Below are 14,843 nucleotides of genomic sequence, written 5' to 3' on the forward strand. Positions count from 1 at the left end.
CATTTACAGGGAGGTGGATGCTTACGCATGAGTCTCCACAAGGATATTTCTTTTGGTGCATATGCTGGAAGAGGCCACCATTTGGACATTATTACCTTGTGGGATCATAAAGGATTAAAATTTCTGGAATATTTCCATTTGTCAGAGGAGAGAACTCATCTTTTCAATGGAACAAGTTCTCTCCAGCCCACTAGGGTGTTCTGAGTGGGAAGTGAGTGGGAAAGCGGAGTGGGAATCCGAGCAGAATCCCCTTGGATTTCTCCTTATGGATAAAGACAACAGTTCTGTTGGTGAATCTTCTAATGACATTTTTCAGGAGAACGCCATAAACCTAGATGACCTATTTTGGTCTTCTCCGTACTCTGGGCAGACATATTCCTGGGAAAATGGTTTGGAATGTATCTATCCCGATTGGAAGGCTCCGCCTCCTCCTTCCCAAGATCTCAAAGGAGAGGGTTCTCCTAAAAGTTTGAAATTTGTTGATGGAGATCTCATCTGTTTTAATTCTAGATCTACTAGTCCTACGGTCTCAAATAATCAAGTGCAGAATCAAAACAACTTTTATGGCTGTCCTGAACAGGTTCCTGATTTCCTGCAACCAGTGGAGGTTACTGCCACTTCAAACCATCTAGATGTGTACACAGGCGAGCTGGGTATTATTGACCCACTACTACAAGAAACCCAGCTTTTTGAGGAGACACATTTAACAAACTCTGCGTTCAGCCATGATTTCCTAGAGGAAATAACATTTGTTAACAATGATAGTCATAGCTTGCTTCCACATGGGATTCATCTCACTCTGGATTCTGAAGTTTTGTTGCCCGTTTCGTTGACATGTACAGATACGAACTCCAATCCCAAGCCTTCAGTTATATTTCAGACACCTCTATCTACACCAGAACACATTTACCTCCCATCCTCAGCCCTTTCCTGTGAGCTCACCCCTTTGAAGATACCACCACCTATTCTGTCAAATAACCAGTATCCAATGGATGAGATAGAGATGTTGTTACCCGGGTTGCTGGTTGGAGATCTGTACTTTGAACAGGAGAGTCGTAAGCCGCCAGCTATTAACAAAACCAATGAAGATGATCAACAGAGCCAAGAGATGACAGACACTAACACAGTAACAACACAGCTATCATCTGAAGCAGAGACTGTTTGTAGGAGTCCATTAGGTGAGTCTTGCATATCATCTGAACTCTGTGAAGAAATGTTGTGTGTTTTATCCACAGAATGCACATTTGATGTACCATTGGAAACTGCTCGAGAAGAGTTAGAAGAGGAGGTCTTGTCCAATGCTACAACTGATAACATTTTTTCAGAACCTGAAACAGTACTCGCACCAATTGCTTTTGTTGATTTACCATCGGAAGATCCTTCAACTGAAAGTCTGCTTGACAAAGACGAACATAAGGAGTCCACAACAGCCTTGCCACTCAGCACATCTGAGCATAATGCCTTAATTGAGCTCTCGCCTGAAGATGACATCTTACCTGAGGACCACATCCAGCCCACTCATTCACCTGAGGCTGAAGCCTTATCTGAGGAGTCCCACGATGGAGATATTCCTGCTGAATCAGTGTTTGAAATCTTAACAGACAGCATCTCTTGCAAAGCTGTGGCATCTTTAGACCGTGTTATTCCACCTGTGACAGATGCTATTGAGCTAACAGAACAGGAGAAATGTGAAGCAGACTCACCCGGTCTTGAATCTAAATCACTCACCCTTGAATTTCAGGACAATGCAACGAATGTAGAAACCCACAAAGTAGACGATGACCCTGAGGCTATGGAGACCCAGCAAGCTAATTATACACCCACAATAGGTAACAAAGAGGATTTAGACACACTCAAAGTTTTAGAAATCTCAGATTTGCATCAAAATCAAGAGGCAACCAATTTGGAAATTAAGTCGGACAGTTTGCAAACTACTTATTTAAACCTAGATGACAGTAAAGCTGACAACAATCAAGAACTGATTGCAATGAGTGAAACCTGTCAGGAGCTAGTCAGTGCTCAGCAAAAAGAGGACAATCTCACATCTTTGGACCAACTGAATGACAGTTTAACTACAAACTCAAGTTCAAATGTAATAGACACACCTGAAGGAAATGCAACAGCTCACAATGACGGTCTCAATACACAGCTGAATGCTGAAGAGAAACTTCCCATTGATTTTCCACCAGGAAGGGAGAGATCAGATTGCAGTATGCAGTCTGCTAAGAATCAAGTCATACCTCATTGTGCAAGTAATCGTAATTCTTTAGAGTCCAGTCCCTTTACCTGTGCAGGTAATCAGCTGATTGTGACGGGTGGACTAGGGGGGCCGGATCTTACAGAGACTCCCAGCCAATTGTGTGAAGCTACAGGAGAGGGAAAGGTGGGGCTTCTTGCTCAGCTTACACATCAGGAGGATTTCCATCAGCTGACACCATCACAGATAGACCTGGCGCAAGAGCAACAAGTGAGCTCAGTCGCCCCCAAATCTCCTCCCTCACATAGAAATGTCTTTCCCTGTAGAGCGAGCCTGGATGGGGAGGCCTACCTGACCTTTATGGAGATTAATCCTGATAATCCCAACATTCCCAAACATGCAGAAATGACTCTGGATCTGTGCAAGGCCACAGATGCTCTGCAAGCCGCATCGCTCCATGACCAGAGGGTCCCGGTGGACTTGATAAACGTGCCTATAGTTTCCGCAACAGCACATAAAAGCGAGGAGCAGTCGGCTCTCAGAGCGGTTTTCCAGGCTTTGGATCAGGACGGGGATGGATTTCTCCATATTGAGGAGTTCATCGAGTTTGCAAAAGCATATGGAGCCGAACAGGTCAGTTTTTGGTGTATCCGTGTCTATTTGTGTGAGTTTGTGGTGGGTAAATGTTGGGTGGGGGTGTAAATGTTAAAAAAGAGGCTTTATGATTACAGGACAGAGCTTGTCTTCTCTTGGTTCCCAAAGCTCATAGTGAAACTTGATCATGGTGACAGCCAAGAACTGCTCTTTTATTATTCAAACCCTCGAAAGACTGAGAATACCACTCTTGACCTGCATTTCTCGCGCATTCTTTCATGGTTTCTGTCTTTCCTTTTTTAACTATCGGCTGTTTTGCATCAGTTTTAATGATCTATGCAAATATTAAAACAATTGTCAGTGTCTTTTAATGATGTCTGAATCTTTATCCCGAAGTTTGTTTATGTTTACATATTTAATTAGATGGGAACTTGTAATAATTGCTATCTTTATCTTAACTTGGACATCAGCTTTTTAAAAGAACGTTCCAGGTTTAATACGATTCAAGACATTTTCAGATTTAGGTTATGGTGAGATGTTTACCATGGAGTCTTTAAAAATAGAAATGTGAAAATCATTGCCCTTTTTTTTTTTTTGACCACTTTCATGAAGTTTTCTTTTAAAATTTGTTTATTATGTGAGCTTTGAAGTTTTTTAAAACTCCCTTTTTACAGCTGTTTGATGGCATTGCATTGTCAGTATGCAAATAACTTTGCATAGAAATAGTATAACTATTTTATATTTATAAATAGTAGGAATATTTTTTACACAAATCATGTTGAAACATTTTTTAAACTGACTACTAATGAGTACAGTTTTTTTTGCTCATTTTAAAGAAAAAGAGGTACAAGTGGCAATCAGCTTTTGTTGTTATCAACAATATGTTGGAGGTTCTGTCAGATTTTAGCTTACTTTGTTCGAAAACAGGAATATTCTTGATAGTTAAGTAGAAAAAAAAATGGTTTTAGTTTAGTAAGTCATGGAATTTACAAATAAGTGTAGATTAATAATAGATAATGTATGGCTGAAATGTATGAATTGGTCTGTGTTTGAAATTCATGAGTTCATCTAACAAAATATGATCCTCTGTATTGTTTGACGAGCATTAACGATGTTGCACTAGTGTTTATATTTGGCAGGTCAGTAGACAAGTGATTCTAGATATTCAGGAGGAGGATGTATTTATCAAACTGCTTTTGAGACCTAGTGTTAAGCACTGGATTTTCCGAATCCCTCTGTGGTTATTTTGCTGTTCAGATGAGAATAAAGATTTGTGTTCCTGTTAACTCCCGATCCAACAGACACGCGCCATTGTGCATTTAAGAGAGGATGGATTTGATGCCGGAAGTCTGGCTCTTTTGTGACTGTTAAAACTGCTGATACAATCAGCTGGAAGGTTAAAAGGGCAGATAGAGACGATAGAGGGGGGTGGATGGACATAAAAATGTTATTCATCTTTTCTCACATGCACTTTCACTGTACATAGGTAATGAAACATATGACTTATATTTGCATTTGTCTTTGAGGTCAGTCTAATTTTGCGGTGTGCTTGTGACAGTGTGGTAGGTTTAAACTTTAACCGCCTTGTCATGAGAAAAGCATCACATATTTGCAACACTAAGCAAGTTTGTGTGTTTTTTTTAAGGTAGTTTATGGTTTCAGGAATGAAGCCTCGAGGGACATTCCTTTGTCTGCGTGACTGTGATTGGACTCAGATTTGCACTGGTTTTTTCTCATTATAAGAGCTTGCTCAGCTGGTTGGCTCACTGAAATGGTTATGACTAAAAGGATGGAGAGAAATAAACATGATGAAGAATCAGGGAGACAGAAAGTGGTATGATGTAAAAAGAAATGCTGAATGTGTGTGTGGATTGCATTGGTCTCAGATAGTTTCAAGACACACTGGAGAGAGAATGTGTCTGTGTGGATGTGTCTTTCATTATGATGTCATTTCTATGTCTTTTTTTATCTTTGTGATACAGTCGCTATGAGATTGTATGACGTTAGATGCAAATTCTTACCCAGAAGTAGCGTTTGCCAGGAAGGAACTGGTAACAGAGCAAAACTGTCCATGTGTGAGTGTCTCTGAGAAAGCTGTTACTGTCCTTTTAAAAATTTAAGAAAGTAAAAATAAGAAAAACTAATAATTTATATTTGTATGGGGTGAATTAGCTTGTGAAGACATAAAAAAACCTAGTGTTTTAATCAAGATCAACAGAGGTTTTTAATGATATTTTTTTCTGCTTAGTCACAGTTTTTCATGTAACTGATTGTAACTGAGATGCTTTTATATACTGTACAGGTGTGAAACAGCGCCTCGACTGCCCCACATTACAGTCATTACCTAAAGCAGTCATTTGATTAATTAAAGGAAATTTGATTGTACAGGTGATAAAATACCAGGAATAATCTTTACATGATCTGATAGAAATGTATTGATAAACAACTATGTATTATATAGTTATTTTAGTATTTTTATGTACTATTATATTTTTATTCATATTTAGAATGGGCTTTTTTTGATATATAATTTTAGTAGGGATGTTCATTTAGGTTATTTTTCCCATCCGACGCTCGTCAACCAATTATTAACCATTAACCAACAAGATAATTTTAAATGAGAATTGAATTAAATTAGAAAGGATAAGTGTCTGTGACCTGTTAAAAGCACTAACATTTGTTTCCCAGGGATTGATTTTACATGTGCAGAAAGCAGCAAACAACAGAACATGAGGATTCACATATAACATCACGCACCTGTAGCACTTCTGCGAGAGGAGAATAAGATAATAAAGCTAGGCTATATATAGCGAATAAGTAGGCCTATATTTTTACTGGCGCTGCATGCACGCACACAGTTAAGCTTTGATACTTTGACAATGCAGTCTGTTCATTATCATAATAAAATGCAGTCTGTCAAACATATGGAAAAAAAACACGCTGCTCAGTTTAAAAATGTGATAAAATCTGTGCTGTTAAGTGTTATCATCGTACCACAATGATGTTATGCAAAACATTTTGTTTTACGTGGATATTGGAACACAAGTGAAGTAGGCTAAAATAAATAATAATTTGGCATTCAAATACATAGCCAATACGGAAACATTTGATTTTGTGTCGAATGAGAGATCCAGTGTTCATTTTAGTTTCGTTTTAGCCTATATTAATTTGTTTTGGCATGTCGTTTATTATGCTGCTTTTTATAGGGTATTTTTTTCTTTTTCTTTTTAAAATAGGCTTCTGTTAATTAAAAGGATTGTTGTGGAGTGAGGGGAACTAAAATAGCAAAGCTATGTTTACAGTGTTTATCATAACATTTTGCGTCGGCATTAGGCCTATTTCTGAATGAAATTTTTTTTCTCTATAAACAAGTTTTTTTTAATATGCGTAGCATATTTTAACAATGCAGCAAATTACTGCAAATAAATAAATTACTTTTAAAACCATTTAATTGATTGCATTAATTGGTCAAAGTTCTTAACGGTTGGTTAACAGTTAACTGGTGAAAATTTACATCTCTAATTTTCTGTTTTTAGTTTTCTGAAGATGAGTTTTGGTAAATTTTATTTATTTTTTTTAAATATTTTTAAATATTTAGTTGTAATCAATTTTTATTTCAGTTAAAATTTTAGTTTTTTATTTATTGTATAGTAGTTTTTGTTTGTAACACAGTAATTTGAAGTCATCATTGACCTGTATGACTGACTTTCTTTTGTTAAGCACAAAAGAAGATATTTTGAAGAATGTTGACGGTAGCCATTAACTTAGCATTTTTTTTTTGTATGTGTAAATCAGTGCCTTCAAGAGCTAAAATATCACGCACACAAACAGAGTTTAATGTTTAGACGACAGTTTGATGTTTGATCTCTCGATTGGAGGTATTTGAACATGTTTAGTGTTTTTCTTTGAGAACTCTGATTCTGTAACTCACGACTGTCCTGCTGGATATCAGTCCTGCTGTTGCCTGGTTACTGACTGTGTGTTATAGTAAGTGTGTGTGTGTGAGAGAGAGAGAGAGAGAGAGAGAATGTGTGTTTTACCACCATAACTCAGGGACGGACAGACTTTTGTCTGTTTTGTTTATCCTTGAGTTACAAATAAGTTTATGTAATGTTTTGTTCTTTAATGGAAGATATTAGATCAGATAAGAAAAATGCTAAAATGAGCTCATGTCAATTTTGAGTCTCTTATTATTATTATTAATATATATATATATTTTTTTTTTACCCTTTTTTGAGTGAGAATCAGTTTGGTGTGTTTTGTTGTCATTAAATGTCTGATAATGTGTTCCATGATGCAGCTCTGATTGTGGAAGATGAATAGTTTGTGTTTTTTCGTGTTTGTTGAGTGCCGTGTGTTTGTGGTTTCAGGTGAAGGATCTGACACGGTTCTTGGATCCCAGCGGTCTGGGTGTGATCAGTTTTGAAGATTTCCACAGAGGCATCATCACAATCAGTAATGAAGGTACAGCAGCACATACAAACTCACTCAAGGCATGCTTTAAATTAAGGCTGTGCAATTAATCGAAAAAACGGTTCGATTTCGATTTTGGCCTTCAACAATTATGAAAATGCAATAACCGAGATGAAACAATCATTCCGGCTTCTTTTGCAGCACTACGCTTTTGTTCCTCCATAAAAGCTCAATTTCACGTGCAAATCTGTAAAAAAATGTAATGTGACATTTGCAAAATAGGACGTGCTAGATTTATCTAAGTATAATTATTCATGTTTTCAAAAGCATTAATAAAGAGAACATGCGCTGCTCCTCAGGAAGAGATATGCGCTCAGAGACGGAACAGAATACAGACATGTAAAGTCATCTTTTAGCTCAAGGAGCACGCCTAAATGGTCAAATATACACGAAAATGTGTCAAGATGATGTGCTTGGTGATTATTCATTTATAATTAATGTAAAGAGTTAAGAATGAAAACAGGTGCATAACAGTAATTTGGATCCGTGTGGCTCTTAAAGTGACAGAGGGCTATATTATATTTTACGTTTGATTATTCATTTCTGTTGGACGCTGTACCACGCTGCATGAACCTTTTCATATAAACTAAAATAAATACAAAACTAGAGCCAAACTAAAACTGAAATGAGACTTTAATAATAAATAGTATAGTGAATAAATAAAATAACCATATAGCTTGAGACTTGCATAAAAAAAAAAACATTAAAGCATAGTTTTTCATTTGTATCTTTTCTATTGTATTTGTCCTTTTGCTTTTTTTTTTTATTACTGACAGTTTAATTATTTTCAATAATTTTGAAAACTTTTTGTTTGTTTGCAATTCCGCTGGTCGCTACTATGTAGATGTCATAGCAACCTTATTTACAGGAAATACATATTTGATATGTATCACTATCTTTAAATAAATCACTCATATAAAGCTTTGGTCAATAATTGTGATTATGAATTTTGCCATAATCGAGCAGCCCTACTTTAAATCATGTTAATTAGAGATCATTTATACGATAGACTAATCCAAACTCTAAAATAAAAATTTGGTCAATTTCAAAACAGAATAAAAATATTATTTAAATCCTTGAAGCAGCATTTTTAAATTAAGAACAGCTACAAAAGGAGTTTTTTCTGGTTTGGCTAGAGTTCTCATCATCAGTTTTGCCCTCAAAAGAATAGCCAAGTTAGAAACACAAACATCTTGTTTTCTTGATGACTGTGTGATAATCTGACACTATTTAGTAATGATTTTTGTCTGATTGAGAGTTCACATCTCCTGAAATACAAATTGCAGAAAAACAAATGAGTCAGAGCATCTGTGAATTACTCAGTGAATCACACCGCTGAAATGGAAATTGAGTTTCATATAGAGAAAAGAGCTTTTATCTTGCCTCACAGGAATATTAAAATGACTGATATATTGAGTTATAGCTAGATAAAACTAAGTGAATTCGTACCATAATACATTACTGAACCTGATCTTAAATGCAAAAATTATGTAGCAAAGCACACATGATAATCCTCAGATGTCATAGTTTTCTTGAAGAATCCTGGATTTTGAAGACACCTGGTAGACACATTTTAATCTTACCTCTAAACCTTCAGAATAGTGGATTTGGTTAACGTGTTTCAAAACGTAGGGTGCATTCACACTTGTCATGTTCAGTTTGATTAAAACGAACCCTGGTGTGATTGCTCTGTTAGTCCGGTTCTTTTGAGCAAGTGTGAACGCTGCCATTTGAACCCTAGCGAGCACCAAACATTCAGACCAGGACCACTGAAAAGATGGGTCTCGGTCCACTTCCAAACAAACTCTGGTGTGGTTCGAATGATATATGACCGTAACACGGACCAAATAGTTCTAAATGAACCAAAAACAGGAAGTAATTAAAAGATGCAATGCATTACGAAATGCGGTGTAACCAAAACAAAATGAGCAAAGATGAGGTGAAGTTCCTTTTATGAGCTCCTAGTGAGTTTGCAGGTGGTGAGAATAAAATTATATGTACACTACATGCAAAAAAGACGGCATTAGGTATGTTCGACTTAAAGCGGTGATGAGCAGAATAATCAGTTAATGGGTGCTTTGATATCATACACAGTCTGACCTGACGCACCTTTTGTTTGGGGTGTTCGATGAGTTTCATCATGATGTATACGCCATTCAAGCCGACCAATCAGGTTGTGAATGTATAACTATGCCTTTAGGTTCGGTGTCTAGGTTCGCTGTCAAAAATGCCAATGTGAACGCTAAGTGGACCAGGAACAAATGTATTGTTTTCCTTTTTGGTCCAGACCAAATGAATCAAACAAACCGAACTACAAGTGTAAACACACCCCTAGTGAACTCTTTTCCTTGGAGAGGAATAGATCACCTAAAAAATTTACATTTGCTAAAATTCTCTTGTTCACAGGCCATCCAAAATGGAGATGAGTTTGTTTCTTCATCCAAGCAAATTTGGCAAAGTGTAGCATTTCATGACTTGCTCATCAATGGATCCTCTGCAGTGAATGGGTGCCGTCAGAATGAGAGTCCAAACAGCTGATAAAATTAACATCTTGTGAAGTTGAAAGCTGCATGTTGGTTTGAAATAAACCCATCAAGCAACTTCAAACTGTTGCTTCCGGCTTAAATACAAAATATGAGGATATAATTCATAATCATGCATCCTCCAGAGAAAGTGTGATCTCGTCTGAATCAGGAGAGAAATATGCACAGATAAAGCATTGGTAACAGATCTAAACAAATATATGTTTATATTTTGATGTGAGAGGACAACAGGAGATTTTTACTTCACAACACATTAACTAATGGACTGGAGTACTGTGAATTATTGTGATGTTTTTATCAGCTGTTTGGACTCTCATTCTGACGGCACCCATTCACTGCAGAGGATCCATTGCTGAGTAAGTGATGCTATGCCAAATATTGTTTATTTAGCTAAAAATGTGGTTTATGTTTGCTATATTTCAAGAAATTCCATACAATAGCAGTCCCATACACTCCCCATCTCTCTTTAAATCTATTTTGATGATTCAGGAATATTTTTCAAGTGCTTTGCTTGGGTTTTCTACCGATAATACTTCAGTAATGAGGATGGTCATGTTTCTAATGGCCTGCTAGGCGCTCAGATTTCCCTTTTATTAATGGATGAGTGACTGGAGCATCTCCCTCTCCCCGCCTGTCTATTTGTACTCCATATCATTTACTAGATTCAAGGAAACATTTTTCATTAGGAAAATATTCTAGATATCTGAAACAGACTATTACATAAATATTGTTTCCTGGACTCCAGACAGCCCAGTCGCTCAGTGCAATGTATTCCATTATAATATAAAGTTTTTAGTAGTCCTTTGTCATAATCCTGTTTGAAGGTGTTGTTCTTTATCAGGTTCTGATCCATATCTCTACAAGACTCATCTCAGTGCAGTGGAAGCCAGTGGACCTCCAGAGGAATATGACGAGGTATATAACACACCAACATTGTGGTTATTGTGGCCATTTCTCCTCCGCTCTTGTCATAACAAACATAATAAATCAGAATTTCAGGACCACATTTTGCTGAATCATGGATTCTAGACCAGCACATTCCACAAATTCCCTGAAAGCCCAGAGAACAGGAGAAACAGAGCATGTTCATTTCTCTGCTACAGCGCCTCCTGCTGGCTCAGTGGTGAAATGTGCATTCAGCTCATTCATTATTTACTAACTACATATGCAGTAGTATTTCAGAAGGACATATGATAATATTGTAGTTATTGTAGAATATGTAGTTAGTCCTGTTACCACAGTTCTTCTGGATTCAGTTTCTTCATGTAGGCTGCTTTATTAGGTACACCTGTTCAATTGCTTGGTGACACAAATTGCTCATCAGCCAGTCAGATGGCAGCAACTCAGTGCATTTAGGCATCTAGGTGTGTTGAAGACGTCTTGCTGAAGTTCAAACTGAGCATCAGAATGGGGAAGAAAGATGATTTAAGTGACTTTGAAAATGTAATGGTTGTTGGAGCCAGGCAAGGATTTAAAAAACTGCTGATTTATTGGGATTTTGATGCACAACCATCTCTAGTGTTTACAGAGAAAGGTCTGAAAAAGAGAAAATATCCAGTCAGCGGCAGTTGTGTGGACGAAAATGCCTTGTTGATGTCAGAGGAGAATGGGCAGACTGGTTAGAGATGATAGAAAGGCAAAAGTAACTCAAATTACCACTCGTTACAACCAAGGTATGCAGAATACCATCTCTGAACACACAACACGTCGAACTCTGAAGCAGATGGGCTACAGCAGCAGAAGACCACACCGGGTGCCGCTCCTGTCAGCTAAGAACAGGAAACAGAGGCTACAATTCAGGTCTGGTCTGAGTCGTCTTCATTTCTGCTTCGACATTCAGATGTTAGGGTCAGAATTTGGCGTAAAGAACATGAAAGCATGGATTTGGTGTAAGTTTCCTTGAAATTTTCATTTGTTCATGAGGTTCTTTCAAAAACATGTTTGGCCCTTTAGTGTGGTTAACTACTCTTTTTGTTACTGTTTTATATTTTAAGCTAGCTTCAATAACCACTTTAATAAATTATGGTGTGCTTGGTCTGTATACCTCAGTGTCGACAGTGGTTATGGCCTCATCTATCAAAAGCTTTAATTATAAGTTATATAATTGAGCATATTCATTTTGTAAATACAGAAATGTGCAATGTGCTGCTTCAGGATCTTGTTTTTTCGATCTGATTTTCCCTTTCCTCATTTCTGTTTCCCGTCACTTCTAATGAAACACACACACACACACACACACACACCTGTGTGTTTTCCTGTGGGTCATGAATGGCTGTGCTGTTTCCATGTATGCACAGCGCTACACAAACACACCGGTTAAGGTGGTTTGTGTAGCATCTCATCCAGAGGAACAAACACACTTACACACACACACACACACACACACATTGTTGACAATATACAGGACCGGCTGGTGATAGATTTTTTTTTATAACACACACATGCACACACCTGTCAGTCATCAGAACATATGACTGTTGCAGCACGTGCTGTCATGAATACGTCTTTTGTTCATGTTGGTTGTGAATTGCTAATGCTTTGCTACATAAAAAAAAAAATTGAAATGAAAAACAGAAATAGTGTTAAAACTTAGTGGGCTGCCTACCTAGACAGCATTTTTTGGCTATCACAGATACACTAAAATGCTGTCTAATTAGACAGGATACTGAGAAGTTATGTTGGCACATGAGTGTAATGTTAATTAAAGGGGCGGGGTCAGGGGCACAGACTCCGCCCCCTCCTGTTCCTGGTGTCCTTCAGACTTTGGTCCTTATTTTCCAAGGCAGCACACTAGGAGTAATTTTTCTGGTGACTCGATGTGGGGGCTGTGAGAGACACAGGAAGTAGCTGTTGTTAGTTTTTAGGTTAGTTAGTGAACCTGTTTTTCCCGTGTGACGGTACTCGAGTGGGAAGAATGGTTTTGGGAATGGCCTCTCCTGTTTTAAGAGCTCCTCACAGACTCACACAGGTACGTTGGGCACTGAGATGCAGGTTTTCTGATGGAGTTTGTACTTTTGGTTAGAACTGACTGATCGACTGAAGGTTTGAGGTTTATTTTGGCCATTGTGTTTTTAAACAACTAAAAAGTTTCTCACTTGTAACTTTTCTAATTATTAAATTAAAATATTTAATGTTTTATATTGTAAAAAGTATAGAAAGGGAAAATAAACAGTGGGACAAGGTTTATACATTTTATTTCTTTATTTATAGTTTTTTTTTAAGAGAATGTATTACATAAGCAAAGGGGGAAATAAACATTAGGACATTTATTTTTTAGGACATACTTGTTTTTGTTTTTTTACAAGAAAATGTTTTGCATGATATAAAAATGAGAACAAATAAAAATAAACATTAGATTAAGGGGTAATACACTGTGTGTATTATATTTTACTTTTTTACACTTTTTTTAAAAATATATATTTTACTTAGTGTAAAAAGAAAAAGAAAATACCTAGTAGAAAAAGGGATATTACATTCGTTTGCATTTTTTTTTTTCTTTATTGTGCCCAGATCGTTTCCCTGTCATTATTAATATTTAATCATTGATGTATTGTTTATGTAAATAGCAGATGCACCTTCATAGTACATTTAAACTTGGCAATAAATAACAACAAAGCAACAGTTTTTCTTGTGAGAGTCTTTTAAAGTTTAAACGCTTTGTTTTTGTGCAGTGGATGATTGACAGGTGAGTAGGCTGTTATCTAGAAAACATTGGAAAAGATTAGCATTTACACTACAAATGCAATGTGTTTTCAATCACCCCTGATGCATCGGATCATTTTGTTCTGTAAACATTCGTTGCAAACATTAATAACCTCCCGTACGTGTGTGTTTGCGTGTTGCTGCTTATAAAAAGCGTGAGCTGGTGAAATGACTAAAAATGCTTTTCAAAAACTGCTTTGAAAAGTATAAACTTAAATCTTTTTTTAAAGCTGTTATCCACATTCATTTTATAGCTCTGTATTACAGCATGTCAATCATTGATTCAGTTGTTTCTAGGAGAAACCTCTGAGACAAGGTTGATACGTGCAGCATAAGGGGAAACACCTTTATGTATTCAAAAGCAATAAAAGTTTTCTAATCAGTGTGTGTGTGTGTGTGTGTTTGTTTGCAGCAGGCGGAGGTCTCAGACAGCGCCTATCTCGGGTCGGAGAGCGCCTACAGTGAGTGTGAAACCTTCACCGATGAGGACACGATGGCTGTGGTCCATCCTGAACTCCATGAGGACGTGGAGACTGACAGCGGCATTGAAAACACACTCACGGATGGAGACGACCACAACAGGTAACACACCAACACACGGGTGTGAAATTACATGAACAAAGAGACTGGATTCATAAATCACCCGGTTGTTATTATAAGAATAATTTATTTATCAGAAATGTACTAATTCTCAGGTCATCCAGAATGTAGATGAGATTTTCTTCATCAGAACAGGTTTGGAGAAATGTAGAATTACATCACTTGTTCACTAATGGATGCTCTGCAGTGAATGGGTGCCGTCAGAATGAGAGTCCAAACAGCTGATAAAAACATCACAGTAATCCACACCTCTCCAGTCCGTCAGTTAACATCTTGTGGACGCAAATACTATATGTATTTAAATAACGCTGAAACTTAATAAGCTTAAACGAAAAGTAGAAATGTTTTAGAAATTAGCCTAAATTTAATAAGTACTGAAACTTAATTAAAAAAGAAAACTTATAAAACAAACAACCAAATTAAAATCACCCATAACAAAATTAAAAGCAAAAGATGATTCAGAATACTAAAATAACTGCAGAAATGTGATGACATCATGTTGACCTGTAAACAGTGTCGTTTCAGTAGACTTGAATGTATCAGCAATAATCTCACAAAATAATACAACTTCCTGATTCTGTGTATCAGCTTTGGACACCGTGTTCTCTAGAAAAACACTTTTTGGTTTAACTTTTTTTAGTTTTATTAGGCAGACGCCACAAAAACAATTCTTGCCATGTAATGCCACATAAGTGTTGAGCAAAGGTGACTGGTTATAACAGGAAATAAGGTTT

At 36.9% G+C, this 14,843-nt stretch overlaps 1 protein-coding gene across 3 annotated transcripts in view; it reads left to right on the forward strand.

Annotated features, from left to right (window-relative positions):
• The window catches only part of LOC132124344 (rab11 family-interacting protein 3-like), a 45,102-nt gene that overhangs the window by 560 nt on the left and 29,699 nt on the right, over nucleotides 1-14,843 (forward strand). For all 3 annotated transcript variants that reach the window (XR_009426749.1, XM_059535346.1, XM_059535348.1), the window contains exons 1-4: nucleotides 1-2,830; nucleotides 7,162-7,255; nucleotides 10,649-10,722; nucleotides 13,922-14,091. The exon at nucleotides 1-2,830 is cut by the window's left edge and continues 560 nt beyond it. Coding sequence is in view for 2 of the 3 variants with exons in the window: in XM_059535346.1 (XP_059391329.1) it covers nucleotides 167-2,830; nucleotides 7,162-7,255; nucleotides 10,649-10,722; nucleotides 13,922-14,091 (3,002 nt within the window). In the remaining variant the exon portion in view is untranslated. The remainder of the gene's footprint in view (nucleotides 2,831-7,161; nucleotides 7,256-10,648; nucleotides 10,723-13,921; nucleotides 14,092-14,843) is intronic.

Source organism: Carassius carassius, chromosome 42 (genome assembly GCF_963082965.1).
Source record: "Carassius carassius chromosome 42, fCarCar2.1, whole genome shotgun sequence".
NCBI lineage: Eukaryota > Metazoa > Chordata > Actinopteri > Cypriniformes > Cyprinidae > Carassius > Carassius carassius.